This window comes from Camellia sinensis, chromosome 4 (assembly GCF_055761805.1).
Source record: "Camellia sinensis isolate YWXY chromosome 4, ASM5576180v1, whole genome shotgun sequence".
NCBI classification, from domain to species: domain Eukaryota; kingdom Viridiplantae; phylum Streptophyta; class Magnoliopsida; order Ericales; family Theaceae; genus Camellia; species Camellia sinensis.
The window spans coordinates 166,250,569-166,266,491 of NC_138964.1; the positions used below are offsets into that span (position 1 = coordinate 166,250,569).

Sequence of the window (15,923 nt, forward strand, 5' to 3'; positions counted from 1 at the left end):
TTTCATCAAATTCAAATTTGATAATGAATCTGGTGAACCGTTGGAGATGACTTAAAGCTATCCTATTTAGTTTAAAAAATGTCATCATACATTTGATACATAAGTTTTTGAAAAAAAAATGTAAGATTTGTTAGTTTTGTATAGGCATTTTTCTTCTATCATTTTCTTCAACACTATCTACTCCAATCCTTAAAAAAAAACTGCTGCCAGTATTGTTAAAGTTCAATCTCACCCTCCATGCAGATGAACATGCACATGCTCATGAAATTAAAAAGAGATGGATTGATATGTAGACCTCATAATTAAGGCAGACAATTGAACAAAGGAACATCATAAAAGATATATATATATATATGTGTGTGTGTGCACATACTCATAATATCTTACTAAAACTTAGTACTGGGGAATAAACATAATATTCATCTATTCCAGTCACTCACTCATGATGACACAAACAAATGGCAAATCCATATTTATAAGCAGAGCCTTTGGGGATTGGCAAGTACTGTAAACTTCTTCAATGACCACATCCACAAGCAGGCAGAAGCAGGAGGCTCATTGAATTGGTAGGCAGTTCAACCTTCTTCTGTCTCTGCATTTAAGAGCTCTTAACAAATCAGAAACACCCACCAACCAAGTAAGAGAACCACATGATTCTAGATTCAAGGATATATATGCCTTATTCCTTTCTTTTGTACAATTTTACATATTAGCTTTTCAAACCAGTCATTAAAATATCAGTGGATTTCCACTAGAAAAAACCAGACAGCATTGTCATTGCAGTAATTAAAATTGTCTCTGCATGCAGGGTCAAGGCTGTGCACATCTAACACTACCCACACCTTGTAGTGGTGGGAAGCCTCATGCACTGGGGGTTGACAATGTACAGCAGCTCCTTGAAGTGTTTTAAATATTTGAAAGAAAATAAAAAATAAAAAACACAAGGATACAGAATCTCAACTAAAAGTGAAACATACATACCATGTATGGCTTCCATGTCTTCCTTGTAGACACCAAGGGGTGAGCCATGGACAGATAAAAGCATCTCACCATGCTTAGGAAGCCTTAGAGTCTTCGGAGTCATTCCAACAGACAACCCCCCATGACTACTCGCCTGCAGTTACAAATTATAGCTAAGGAATCAAGTTCAACAAAAGGCAAATACAACAGCTACCCAAACACTGGTTTAGCTTCCAAGAAAAAACAGCAGGGCCTCTTAGGCTCAGTTTGTTTAGAATGAAATAGGTAGAAAGTGAAAGAGAAAAAATTAAATTCTATGAGTTTGTTTAGCTTGAAAGTGGTGAAACTAATTTTTTTGTACAACCTATATTAGCATTTTAACTAATTTTTTATTTCTTGCAAAAAATACAAGAAAGCACAAGAAAATTTGAATCTACGAGTTATCTATAACTAATCTTTTAAATTTTTCTTACAAAATTTTCTTCTTAATCAAATGCTTGCAAAAAAATATATTTTCTTTTCCATTTCTTTTCTTTCACTTCATTTTCTTTTACTTTCACTTTCTACCAAATTTTCTTTCTAATCAAACAGAACTTTAAAGAACTCATTATTATGGATTTCATTAGTTGATCTATGTAATTTTAACAAGTGTTTCTATTTGTTACACTACATTTTTCTCTTTTCTTCTCCAATTGACTACTTTGACAAAATTGCTTATTTTGATTTTAGCAAAGAATTGGCACAAAGTTCACTGTTTAAATCCCTTTTTTCCAACTTCAGAACCCTGCAGAAAAAAGTAATTGAAACCATCATGTGCTCGCATGAAATTCCAGTCACATCATGGAACCAACCAATTAAGAGTAGTACTCAGACTGTCAATTCTATTGCATTCCCATGTAACACAACACACAGGGTGAGGGTCCTGGAGTTGGATTAAAGAAATTGAATTTTGTAACTCAGATGTGGAGTCCAATAAGTTGATTGATCTCCTCTCTACTTCCGCAAAGGAAACATGAATTTGACATGCAAATTTAGTTACTTCACAAACTAAAGAATTCTACAATAATAAACAACAAACCCCGGGAGTCTGGAGACCATCTTGCAAACCAAGCATCTGAGTATCAGATAGCTCCTCCAAAACCTACAAGACAGAAAATTTCAAAATAGAATATAAGATCAAAATTACAAAATTAGACCATGCTTTGATTACTTTCACAATTACTAGAAACACAGACAAATATTTTAAATCAAAGAAACCTATGACTATGTCGCTGGCTCAAAAAAAAAAAATCCTCAAGACCCTGTCTGATTTGAAGTGATGGTTGGAAACTATTTAATAATAAAATTCTAACTTTTCTAATCATCCACCAAGAAACATTCCAGAAGAAAGCAGTGTTCAATAAGAAAAACTTTGCCCCAAAACTTTCAAGAGAAAAAAGTGCATCCAAACACAAATGTGGCAGCCGCAACCGAAATCACTAAAGAACATACAAAATCACTGATCTGCAGATTATCAGCTCCAAGGAGGCTCGCTTTCACTGTCACCAATAAAAAAGGTACATAAGATATAATTGAAGCAAGAAATTCAACTTTTAGACACATCAAATAAATTATTCATACCTGCTTTTCTTGAAAATTCAATGCCACCAAAGGATTGCATTGCAGTAGAGCAGTCAGGATGAGCTATGGATATCCGATGCAGAAGAGGTTTGTGCATGTCTCTTCCAGCCTGGTTCATTGATAAGTTACCTTCTTTATCCCTCCACTGCACTGCATATTGTCCATCTTTTCCATTTTTTACAATTGACAGATTCGGAAGGTTTTCCTTGAAAAATTGCAGCACAGGAGTCTGCAGCTGTTCCTTCTTGAAATATGATCGAAGCAGACGCAATCCAGTTAGCAACTGGTCAGTCTCCACATCACGAATGGCTCTGCTTACAGCAATTCGGCGTTCAACTGTAACAAGATACGAATTAAAAATGCAAAATAAAAAACAAGGTACATTCTGATACAGTCCACACAAAAACAAGGAAAAGTAAATCCAAGGAAGTGGCTAAAATAGGAAACTGGCATAATTTCAAGGCACAGCCCATAGGAGCCACACATAGTCAAATACTAGTCATAGGAAAGTCTTTATTTGTGTTGATTTTTAGATTACGTTTGTCCATTTTTAATATATCTGTTAAACTTCCATGTGTTGGATTACCATTAATCCCCAAAGCTTAAACGGTTAGGAAATGAACCACAAATTCATATCAAGCTCTCCAAGACCGTCCCTCACGTGTAATCCCTTCTGATATGTGCAGATGTGAACATTCAAACACGCAGAGAAACGTAATGCACATGAGAAAACAAATTCAAATGGAGAGACTTGAACCCAACACCTCACCTAATCTAAGCTCTAATACCATGTTTAATTATCACTAGTCCTAAAAGCTTAACTGTTAGGAAATTGGCCCAACAATACATATCAAGCTCTCCAACACAACGGATCAGGGGTATCTTGGTAGGTAATAGGATCTCCCATGTGTCATAATATGGATCAGGTTATGTTATTAGATCTCCAAATATGTTTTTAAGGTTTAAAATTGTTTTTATAAGTCAAAGTTTCCAATTTCCAAATTGTTGGGTTGTAGTCCTTTTGAGATTTGGAGTTTTTCTAGTCTACATAAGCAGCTATGTAACTCTACTAGTTTAATAGAGAATATCTTCTACAAAATTTCCATAGCTTTTGAAGCTTTCTTGTAGATTGTTTAATGCAATTTTAACCCTAGGTGTGGTGCCCAGAATTTACTTCCTCTTTTCTTCTTTATTTTCTACAATTCTAAGATTTTAAAACCTCAAAACCAGATTTGTTTGCCCAGTCATACCATTGACCCACTCCTTTCAAGCCTTTGAATCTATCACACTTAAATAACCCCAAGTAGCAAAAGCATCGTTCACTACACCAAAGAAAGCCCCAAAATAATTCTCAAAATTTCATCCTTTTGTGTGAAACCTTACCCTTTTATTACTACCCCATACAAACCCAAAATGGCTATATATTTTTACCACCTTCTCATCCCCATAAACTATTAATTTTAGCCCTGAAACTAGAGCTCTCACTGTTGCCACACCTTAATTCTGGTACTTGAAAGACAGTACTCCCTACATTCGTCTAGGGATCGCAACGGAGGGATTTTGGGCTTGTTTGGTTTGTTTTTGGGAGAGTTATTTTTGAAAAAAATTTGGGAGAGTTGTTTTAGAAATTTTTTTGGTTTGTTTGGTTGTATATTTTGAAAGTTGTTTTAGAGTTTGGAAGTTTGGGATGATTTGATATTTTGTTGTAATTGAGTAAATGTGTGTGAGAGAAAAAGTGATTGAGAATGAGAGAGGAGAGAGAAAAAGTGATTGATTGATGTGTAAGAGAGAGAAATTGATATTGGAAATTTTTTTAGAAAAATCTCAAACCAAACAATTTTTTGGAAATTTTTTTCTGAAACTCATCTCTAAAACTCAAACCAAACATACCCTTTGTGTTTTCCATACCGATCCCCGAAAATATTGGCCATGTTTGGTTTGTATTTGTGAAACAATTTTGGAAAATAATTTTTTGAAAAGAATTTACAAAATTTGAAAATTTGTTTGGTCGTATGTTTTGAAAATAGTTTTGGAGTTTGGGATGATTTAATTTTTTTTGTTGAATAGATGAGTGTGAGAGAGAAAAAGTGATTGATTAATGTGTAGGATATGAGAGAAGGAGAGAGGAGAGTGAAAAGGTGATTGATTGATGTGTAGTAGAGAGAAAAGTGATTTTGAATTTTTTTTCAAAAATTTTCAACGAAACAAATTTTTTAAATTTTTACTCAAAAATTATCTGTCAAGAGACAAACCAAACAAAGCCATTATAACTTGTATCCCAATTTGAAAACTATGCATATGGTTACAAAATAAGAACATTGCAACATCTAAGACAATGATCTGATATCAACAAGTACTGGTAAGAAGATCAGAATAAACATGTAATGAAATGCATACTTTCATGATCTTCTTTCTTTTCAATTGGGGGCTCATTTGGACCAGCATTTTCTATGTTGCTCGAAGGAGATGAGGTAGATTGTTTAACAGTTCTCTTAACTCTTCGTTTTGCCATTGAAAATGATAGCCTGATTACAAAAGGATTTAATTTAATTTGCAGCTTTCACCAGGAACTTCTTTTTGTATGAGTGAGAATGGTAAAAAACACATCCTTGACAATTCTGACACCTGACCGGAGGTAAAATATTTATTAGTTATGTGACTGAAATTGACATAGCTGTCAAAAAATAAATAAATTAATTAATTAAATTAAATCTTCCAATCGACGGTAACACTTAAACAAATTTGTATGTCAATATAGAGAAATCATGTTACGGAATGACGCTCATATTTTGTAATTATAAAAATGATATGCCAATCTTGAATAATATGAATGTTAAACAAAAGGATTCATAAAAGTAGCAGCACACAAAAAAAACTATATCCATCAGTTTTTTTTTTTTGGGATAAATAATCAAACTTTATTAGAGAAGCCTCAAGGCGATGCAAAGAATACAAAGGAAACAACCCACATTAGGGCCAAGATAAGACTAACTAAGCAAATCCTCCACAAAATCTACAAATGCCAAAACATTCAAATCAACCAAACCCGTAACCCAACTATGCAAAACTATCAACAACCTACTTTCTAACCAAGAAACCGATGACACACATCCTACAAAACACGCCTATTTCGCTCTAACCAAACCAACCAAAGCAAGCAATGGAAGCAAGTAACCAAGCCTTCCAACACCTCTTTCCCACCCTAGCCCTACCCTACCCCAACATTGTAACACACCCAACACAAACCTCAGTTGAACCCAGACTATCCCAAACAAAGCAACAATGGAGCTCCATAGCCGAGATGCAACCGAGCAATGAAGGAACAAATGGTCCACTGTCTCCGCGTCTCCGCAACACATACAACACCAATTTACCAACGTAGCTACAGAAACCCTAGTTAAGATAGCTAGGCCTTAAAAAACAATGAAGATAAAACTAAGCCAATTGGGAAAGGGAGAGCACAGTAGCCATGAAACTGTACCTCAAACCTCCAATTAGAGCAACTAGCACTAATCAAAAATACTCAAACCAAACACCAATAACTGATTTTAGGATGAGGCAGTTTGAGAAGAGTCTCAATGCGACCTTTATTGCTTTGATTTTGAATAAATGAGGTGCGGAGGATATTTGGGATTTTTGTTCTATTATTCTTTTGGGAAGTGTGTATAAGCTTTTGGCGAAAGTTTTGGTTAATATTAATATTTAACATGCTTCATGTTTTTTTTATTTTATTGTTTGCATAACAAGGACAAGTAATCCATAAATAAATTTAATATAAAAAAAATAATCAATACATCCAGCAAAAGGAAATATCTCCTCAGCGACTTAAAATGAGTGTAAAAATTAGTAGATATATTAGATCATGTGGAAAAACATAACAAAATCAACTAAAAACCTTCTTAAATTCTACTAAATATAATTTTGAAATAAAAACAAGTGTCACGGTAAGTTTTCCCATAATTGTGTGAAGAAGAAGAAACATCACGACTCCGGTTGCCGCCACTATTATATTATGGCCATTACATGCCATGACCACGTTGCCGCCACTGTTACTTAAAACCTTGGGCGGGAAGAGGAGTTGTAGGGAGAAGAGTGGTGGGCTAGCAAAGGGAGAGAAGAGGATGGGAGGGGGAGAGTGGGTACATGGATTTGGACTGTGGCTTGTGGACTCATGGAGGTTGGACTGGAGTAGTGTAGGCCCACCTAAGTTGGAGAACAAGCTAGACTAGAGTCGCCCTGAGAGATCCAAATGAGACACCAATCTGAGAAAGAATAGACATTAATTATGGAAAATCCAATACTACTCTTATTTTATCCTGTCAAAGTACACAAAAAAGTACTCTTTATTTTAGCTAACTACATTTTCATCTATGTAAACGCTACTCTTTCTGTTAGCTACCCTTTCAAACTAACTTAACAAACTTTCAAAAGGAAAAAGAATCAGCTACAAAAATTTAGTAACAGGTAGCAAAATCCAAAACATAGATATACAAGAAAGAAATAAACAGTACATGATTACAAGGCCTAAAATTCAAACCCCCAAAACAAAGCCCCAGCCCAAGATAAGAAACAAGAAGCAAGAAACAGATTTCAGAATATGCAGCGAAACCATAACAACAAAACAATTACAAGACTTGAATACATACCCAGCAGCTACAATTTGAAAGAAACATGTAGAACTATAGGATTCCAACGAATTATATTGACGTTAGGTAGACAAAGACCATAGTTGACTAGGAAATCTTTTTGCACTGATGTGTATAAACTGGGTTTTGCAGCTACTATTTATCATGTCTGGGCTTAATCAAATGCCAGAATTTTCAGGGGAGGGACCAGAGATTCTGGGACAGTGTGATATCAGAGATTGACTAAGTTGATGGAAGCTGATTAAGAATACATATAAGAATTGGTTGACTCGCTTAATCTGGAATGTATCCACTAGGATTTTGATAGGCCATAGAATAACTACTGGTAAGGTTTGAGGTTAATTGATGTTGAGTAGTTTGGTTGGTTTGTTTAGGTTGCCTTCTATACCTGTCGTGGGATTTTAGTTGTTGGCTTTGGTTTTCTGGAATGAATTTCAAAAAAAAAAAGACCCGAGTTATGAGAACAGCATCTAAATTCCAAATAGGAAACTGATAAATGCAAGAACAAGTAAATTCATTGTTATGAAAAATAAAATTAGGGTTCCGGGAAGTTCAAATCTAGGGGAGTTCATCAAACCTAATTACCGCATAATTCTATTACGCATGAATCTATTTCTGAAAAAGAAAAAGAAAAAGAAGCTCAAACTAAAGGAATTGAACTCGGCTTTGCAAAGGAGAGAGAGAGAGAGAGAGAGAGAGAGAATTTGATAGATACCTTGATTAGGGAGAGATGAGAAAGGACGTTGAAGGAGGAGAGAGGTGGTCTACTTCTGCCTTGGTCTGGGGTGAAGAGAGCTTGAAGAAGACTCAAAATTGCTCTTCTTTCAAATATAGCCTAGCGCGGGGAGAAGCGTTACGCTGAAATAGCCCTCTCCCTCTCTCCTTACGTTTTCAAAAAAAATATTTTTAAACCCATTTTCGTTTGTGTTTACTAATTTTTTTTATCTTCGTATTTTTTAGTTTTTTTTTTTTTTTTTTTTTTACTTTTTATGTATACCAAGATTAGTTACATCTAAAAAATTACAAAAAAAAAAAAATTATAAAAAACAAACGAAACCTTGGGGGGAAAAAATGTACACATATTTATTTATTTTTATTTTTTTTTTGTTAATATTTTAACAAAAATGCACAAATTTTTTTTATATTTTTAATAATGCCCATAACAGGTGAGAAACATCTTCATGAATGTCCTTCATTGGCTCGAAATAACCCGAAAATTGAAGTATGTGGATCTCTTCAACTTATCAGACAAGTCATTAATTTGAGGTATCAAATACTCGTTTTTCCTTAACGCCAATAGACAATGCAAATGTGAAAAAAAACAACATTCTTTCGGGCAAAGAAAGTCGATGCACCCTACGATGAAATACTATGGTGAATAAAACTCTTACTTTGAAGGTCTAGCAATTGTGCCTTAAATTTCGTGAGTTCAGCGGGAGCAAACCGGTAAGGTAGAATGGATATAGGCCTCGTGCCTGGTTGAAGCTTAATGGAAAGCTCTATCTTTCTTTGTAGTGGCAAACCATACGAGTCTTTGGGAAAGACATCCTGTAATTCACAAATTGTTGAGGATAATTCTTCATGAGATGATATCCCTTTACTCAAAGTAAGGCTGGTTGGCCAACAAATAAGCAAATGTTATCTCAATCACGAGGATCGCACACACAAAGTGTGACAACTCGACCCTCTCATAAGTTTTAAGTCTTTAATTATATGTGTGATTATATGCTTGATGTGAAATTACATGTTTAAATGTGTGAATTACATGATTATGGAATTGTATCTGTAGGTTATAAGAAAATTTGTCGAAATTATGCCCTTTGGACTGAAAATTGAAAGCCTTAGAGGCTTGATAAACCAAAACCAACCACATAGACATGATCAGTATGATTTTTAGAGTCCAATATGAATTTTGGTAAAATTTTTATTCAAAATGAATTATCTTGTGTGATTTCGGTTTGGACTTGAAATTAGCGGCCTAAATAGGTTCAGAAACCGAAATGGTGTACCTGGATAGGTTAATTGGAATTTTTGGAATCATTTGGGAAGTGTAATTAAAAATTTATTCCGTCTAATTTGTTAAGATGTGTTTGGTCCACCTTTAAGTGTGTATATATATATATATATAAGTGATATAAGCCATTTGGGCTCATCTTTATCTTGATTTAAAACACAAAAACCTGAGGAAAAGAGGGAGAGAGAGTTTTAGAACGAGAAAGAGAGAGAGAGAGAACTCAAGGAGAATAAGGAAGAGGGAAACTTGAAGAGAACATTGAAGATAAGCTAATCTACAACAAATTAACCAAGTACGGTAAGCATCTTCCTCTAATTTTATGAATACAAGTTGTATTCCTCATGAGATCATATAATCTAGGTTGAATTAAGAAGTTGAAGGGTGTAAATTGGTAAAAAATAAAGTAAGAACCCTAAAGGAGAAGATAACTTGGTTTTATCATTTTGAGTTCTAAGCTCACTTGACATATATATATATATATGAAATTGGACTTGGATTTCTTAAATTTGTTTGATTTAAGAGTTGATTTCTTTGAAATTGCGTGACTTGGGTTAGATTGTGAGAAGTGAGTCTTAATCTTTGGGTTTTGTGTGATTAACACTCATGTGTAATGGTTATCTTCTTAAGTTTGAAGGGAAATGAAGAAAATCATGAATTTATGGGAACTAGGGCTTTGATTTTGGAAGTTAAGCAAGTTTTAATCTAATTGAGCTTGAATTACACTTTTATTATGTTTGTGTATCATGTTTTTGAAGTGGATTTGTATGAATTGGGCTTTGAAAATGAGTTTAGAAGCTTGAACCTTGGTCAATTTTCGGACTGCACAATAGAACCCAAAATCGCACGTGCAGAACTCAGATCAAAATAGAACTTCGCATTCTGTTTTTATTGCATGTGCGGGTGCCTTTCGTACGTGCGAGAATTGGGAAAAAAAATTGTCAATTTCTGTTACCCTTTTTGACCTTCTGAATCTATTTATAAGTATATTTAGACCCTCTGGAAAGTTTGATAATAAATGAAAATCAAGCGAAAAGTAAATGATTAAATAAAGAAAAGGATTAAGAATGAATTATTTATCGAATTTGTGTATTTGTTATGTTGTGTAGGTCACTTACCAGAAAGACCACCGTACGACCAAAATCACTATGAGTAATAGTATTGTAAATATATGTTCACTGATATTTATTTTGATACATAAATAATGTGAATTTCTGAAATAATGTTTTATTCATATGAATGAGTTTCAAGAATTGTGATAAGGAATCTGGATAAGAAATGTGATTTGCTTATGCTATGATAAGTGGGCCCAAGGCAGTTCCGGTTATGCTATGATATGTGAGCCCAAGGCTGTTCCGTTTTATGTGAGAGATGGAGACATGTCGATGTTCCATCTACTCTATGATAAGCTACGTTTGGACCCGAGTTCAGGTGAGAGATGGAGACATGTCGATGTTCTCCATCTAAGGCTGTACAAAATACTGTCCAATTCGCTAAAACCACACCGATCCGTATCAATCCGTACTGCTTTAACCTCAGTTTAAACTTTAAAATTTATAATCCGCCAACCGAACCACTCCGCTATAGTTGATATATATATGAGTGTGAGAATGATTTAAGATATGAAATTTATTACAAATTGGTGGTTATATGTATGAAATATATTATGTAAAATTACTTTGTGTTATATAACTAAAAAATATTATACAAATTAGTGTTATATATTATGCAAATGTATGATAATTAGTTAGAATATTCTTCAATCCGTCAATCCGTCAAAAATCGCCCTGACCGCAATTTGTCAATCTGCTAATCTGCTAACCCGCCATTCAGTTTGTAATTTTACTCTTAAACCGTCCGAACCGCACCGCACACACCACTAGTTCTATCTACTCTATGATAAGATCCGTTTGGACCTGAGGTCGTTCCGAACAGCTGTTAACATGTGATTGGGCCCGAGGCCATTCTGTATCAAGTGTGGGCCCAAGGCCGTTTTGTATCATATGTGGACCTAAGACCATTCTGATCAATGTTGGGCCTAAGGCCGTTTTGTAAACCCAAGGTCGTTCTGTAATATGGTTTAAGAAAAGTATGAATTTATGTTATTATGCTTACTATGATGTTAGGCTCATTCATTTAAACCTATTTACTGTAGTATTACTCATTGAGCTTCGCTCACTCCGTACTTTATATGTATGTAGGTGATCAATCTGGAGACCAATCTTAGGTCAGCCTCAAGTGTCCTTCCGTGGACCTGTTATACCAAGTCTCCAAGGTGGAACTCTTGCCCTTTTGAGATACTTTGAGTAAAGTCTGTTTTTTTGTCAAGCCACCCAAGATACGCCTTTGTGTCGAGGCTTTAACTTTGTATTGTTAGACTTCTGTATTTATTATTGAGTCTTGTGTATATGTGTGTGAGATATATAAGAGTTGTATATGAAGATAACTTACTAGTGTGTCGAAATGTTTTAATTGTTCCAGTTATCATATATCCACATGCTCAATAGATATTGTTATTTTGTTTTGCTTCCGTTTTGAGGCCTCGATATAATTTGAATAGTATGAAATTTTGTTTTTGAGGCTGAAGGTAATCTAAAGTTACTGGCCGGTCATGATCCAAACTTTTAAGGGCGAGTTTGGGTCGTGACACAAATATGGAACTACAATGCCATTCCTCTCACCAAGGAACTCAAAAAATCCCCATCAATAATGCAAATTATCACTCTATGCCTATGACAATCAATGGTAGCCCGAAACGTTAACAACGAAGTATTTTCGGGTGAAAGTAGAACAATGGCTGGGATGTTAAAGTATGAGTAGAGAATAAGGTGGTAGAGAGAGATGAGATGGGCTAGATTCCGTGAAGGATGGGATAAGAGAAAAAACCAATAGAGAAACAAAAGAAGAAAATTATTATTTTTTTAGTTATAATTTTGAATATTTATAATGATATTTTGTCTTAAAAAAATGATTTACTCTCGCATTTAATTTTAGGACAAAATTTATAATGGCTTATTATAGCCTACAAACTATAGGGGTTAATGGTTATTTTTAAATGAAAGAGAATTATGTGCACATAGCCTTTACATAAGAGGTAAACAAATATTTGTCATATTTTGTTAGGTAAACAAGAACAGTAAAAACTCGAATTCATTTTATTTTCGTCGAAATCCAAATATTCAAAAAGTTTATGAACAATTATTGTTTGGTATTGTTTTTTTGTTTTCTATTTCGTTCATTGGAAACATGAAAATTTTCTTTGGCAATCATTTGCAATTTTTTATTTTTTATTTTGTTACATTTTCTAAAATAAGCTCACTTTTTAAGAAAAACATTAAAAAGTTATTTACCAATTTTTTGTAAACTATTTTCACATAGAACTAGAAACAATATGAAGAGCCACCATTATTTTCGTATTTGTTGTCAAAGAAGTGCAACTTTTTCTTTCTATTACTTTTTAAATTTATTTTTATTCAAAAGAAAAATAGTAAAATTTCAATGTTCATAAATGCTAAAATTTTACTGTCAAAACACAAAGATAGAATTTTGCTATTTTGTATTTTCCAATTTAAAATTTTTTATTCTCAAAATTGAAATTAAGTTATCTTTTATTTTATTTTTTAAACACTCAATGTGAAATTTATTTATTTAAAAAGGGCGTTCAGTCCATAAATCTAACTTTGAATTTTATTTGGCCAAAGGTTCACACTCTAAAATGCTTTATCCATAAGGACTGTATGAGTGATTTTCCAATCACACTACCAACTCAGTAATCAGCTGGAGAGAACTGGCAGAATAGACGACACCTGACTAACCTGCAACAGAAAGAAAAGATTCCAGCGATGGTTCGTCCACCCGGGGGCTCTCCGACGATCAAGTCAGTATATCTCTTAAAGATAATCAATAGTGCTAATCTCACTAATCTCACTGTTCAGAATATAAATTGCGTACCTTAGACCCATCGGGGGTGCCTCTCTTTTATAGTTAACTCAATCATTATCCCACTAGAAGCCTAGCTTCAATGGACTCTTGCTCAGTGCTTATCCTGAACTCTCCAAGAGATAAAGATAAACTCTCTAAAAGTGTTATCCTTATCCATGCTAAAGTCTTTCATCATTCTAGGACTCTTGTCCCTTATCCGCTTATCTCAAATTCTGATATCTTCGAAGATAACCTCGGCCTAGCCGAGAGCACCTCGGCATCATAACCAGGACACGTGGCACCTCGGCTGACACGTCGGCGTCACCTTGGCCACGTGTTGGTACTCAGAAAATATATCCCCACAACTGCCCCCTAGGTTCTATTACCTCGGCATTCTGAGGTGATGGAACCTATATTGGTACTTCCTGCCAGTACATCGGCTTGAGCCAAGATCATCATTATAGGCCGACATGTCTTTTTAAAGATCAAGGCTTCCAAGTGCTCTCTCATGCAAATGAATTGTTGTGCACAACAACTCAACCGTTTCCAGCCACGCGTCATTTCCTCACTAGATCGTACTTGGTACGCGCTTCTAAATCGTCTCGCACATGCTTGCGCCGTCTGGCGCTCACGTTGTTTTAGGCGCATTAATTCTGTTTTGCCGCCGTTTCAAGTTTTAATAAAACTTTTTCCCCTTTTCTTATTTTCTCACTTTTCTCCATCGTCTCTGAAGCTTTTCCCTCTCTAGCTTTTCTTTCAAACCCTCCATTGTTCAGGCTTCTAAAGCTCTGCCATCGCTGCTGTTCACCTCTTCCGGCGCGGTTTTCACCGATCTTCTGCCTTCGCAACCGTCGTCAGACTTTGGCAATCCCTATTTCGGCTTCCCTCTTTCTTGTAAGCCACTATTTCGCCTGGTTTCAGTTTCTTATTACCTTACTGAACTTTACTATTTTACCTGCTATCTTTGCAATCTTGTTCATGTTTTCGATAATTCATCTTGCATCTTGTATTCCACCATATATTTGAACATGTTTGTTTTATGTTTCTGTTTTTACCCAAATCATCTTCTTGAATATACACTGTTCACACTTCTATTGATTTCTGCCATTGTTCTTGGCCTAATACACCTGTGCGAACTTTTTATCTTGATTTCTTGATGGCTTCATCACCATTCTTGATTCTGAAACGCATCCCTGTTTTTCTGTTTTCCAAATCCGTGCATTCAATCTTCGTTTCCATAAATCTAGGTTTGGGATTTGCTTGTAGAACCCTTAATTTTTAGGAAAAACTGAAACTATTTCCACAAATTCTTACCCAGTACATAATTTTGGTTTTTGCCGAGGTCCCAATAACCCTTTTAAAACACATTTCTGAAATCCAATCCCTTCAGTTAAGCCGATATCATGGGTATGTGGAAGCATAGGGTAGACACCCCGACAAAATTAGAATACTTTAGGTGAGAGTTTTCCATCCCTGCCGACGTCCATCTGAGGTTGGCTGGGGATGACGACTCTATCATGCCCGATGTAAACCTCATGCCTTTTCCAGTAGTAGCGTTTATTGAGTATGGACTTAGGTTTCCACTTGACCCTTTTTTCCGTAAAATCCTCCATTTCTATAGGTTGAACCCAATGCAGCTTGCAATCAATTCGTACCGAGTTATTAATGGTACCATAGCCTTAGCCAAACAAGAGAATGCTAGGATTACTCTTGCTGATTTCCAGTACTGTTATACCATGTGTCGCCTGAAATCAGAAAAAGGCCACATCTATTACCTCAAGCCGAGGTCCACGGAATACAAAATTGTTGCCGACCTCCCTAACTCCAACAAGGGAGCGGGGGATGATTACTTCATCATTTCGGGTAACTGGGAGTTTCAGCCAAACGATGACCTCCATCTTTATCCCCTAAGTCGAACAGTTTTCGAGAAAGGAGCTGGTAAGGGCCACCCTTCACAAATTTTCTTGCTTTCTTGCATGAAGTTTTCAACATTCTACTCTAATGTCTACGTTTTTTTTCTTTTTTACAGTTCTCCCTTAGCCACCAAAGGGCTTCCGTTAGTCTTTCTTTCGCAGCGAAGACTTCAAGAAACTACTAAATTTGCCAGTCCACAAGCGGAAGGCCCCTCTACTTCTCAACTTCATCCCCAGGTATAAGTCGGCTCTTCCCGACGTCCCAAAAAAGAAGAAAAAAAACTTTTCTCCACCTTCTACCACAACTCCACAAGTCGCGTCCACATCTCGGACAGACCAAGGATCAACCTCTGATCCAGCTGAGCAGCCGTCAACCTCGGCTCCATACCTGATCCCACCATCTCAGCGATAACGTTGACGACGAACTGTGTTTTCTTCCAAGATGGGCAGCCAGAAAGCTGTCGCAAAAGACCTCTTAGCCAGCATCCCTTCTGATGTTGACACTCAGCCAACACAAACCCAGCCTCCACCAAAGAAAAAAAGAATAAAAAAGGCTCAACCAAAGGTAAAGGTGACTCAGGTTGATACTGAGGACACCTTGCCAATTTCCAGATTGGCTGAGAGCGAGAAGACTGCCTCTGTCCCCGATAAGAGGTCTGCTGAAACAAATCCGTCTGAATCCACCAGATCAAAAAAGCCGAGGTCATCTTCTGCAACGACCTCGAGGTCTCAAAAGCATGATGCCCCCTGGGCCCCCAAAATCACTTTGAAAGATAAGCCAGTTATGGCTAGTGACAGTGCTGAAGATATTAACGTCGACGTTGCCCTCATTACCGCTCTGCTCCTTCCCGG

The 15,923-nt window shown here is 35.8% G+C and overlaps 1 protein-coding gene and 1 long non-coding RNA gene across 3 annotated transcripts; one reads left to right on the plus strand and one right to left on the minus strand.

Moving 5' to 3' along the window:
• Positions 1 to 315: 315 nt before the first annotated feature.
• LOC114289141 (translation initiation factor) lies at positions 316 to 8,119 on the minus strand. Of its 2 annotated transcripts, none has more exons than XM_082866819.1 (7): positions 7,942 to 8,119; positions 4,978 to 5,205; positions 2,581 to 2,916; positions 2,452 to 2,498; positions 2,039 to 2,101; positions 982 to 1,114; positions 316 to 592 (listed from the first exon to the last, which is right to left on the minus strand). In XM_082866819.1, the coding sequence occupies exons 2-7, from the start codon at positions 5,090 to 5,092 to the stop codon at positions 576 to 578; spliced, it is 711 nt and encodes a 236-aa protein (XP_082722945.1). In that variant the 5' UTR covers positions 5,093 to 5,205; positions 7,942 to 8,119; the 3' UTR covers positions 316 to 575. The 2 variants fall into 2 exon arrangements, with proteins under 2 accessions (XP_082722945.1, XP_082722946.1); XM_082866820.1 differs by having other exon boundaries at positions 4,978 to 5,105; positions 7,942 to 8,106.
• A 1,258-nt stretch (positions 8,120 to 9,377) lies between these two features.
• LOC114292844 (uncharacterized) lies at positions 9,378 to 11,761 on the plus strand. Its single transcript, XR_003639867.2, has 2 exons — positions 9,378 to 9,537; positions 11,439 to 11,761. It is a non-coding gene; the product is annotated as an uncharacterized LOC114292844 (long non-coding RNA).
• Positions 11,762 to 15,923: the final 4,162 nt, after the last annotated feature.

Bases quoted from the DNA above. Each gene is read 5' to 3' on its own strand.
- LOC114289141 (XM_082866819.1), bottom strand. From the start codon at position 5,092: ATGGCAAAACGAAGAGTTAAGAGAACTGTTAAACAATCTACCTCATCT. The intron at 2,499-2,580 runs GTATGAATAATT...TATTGGTGACAG, and splicing joins TGAATTTTCAAGAAAAGCAG to TGAAAGCGAGCCTCCTTGGA. The intron at 2,102-2,451 runs GTATGTTCTTTA...TCTGTCTTGTAG, and splicing joins ATCTGCAGATCAGTGATTTT to GTTTTGGAGGAGCTATCTGA.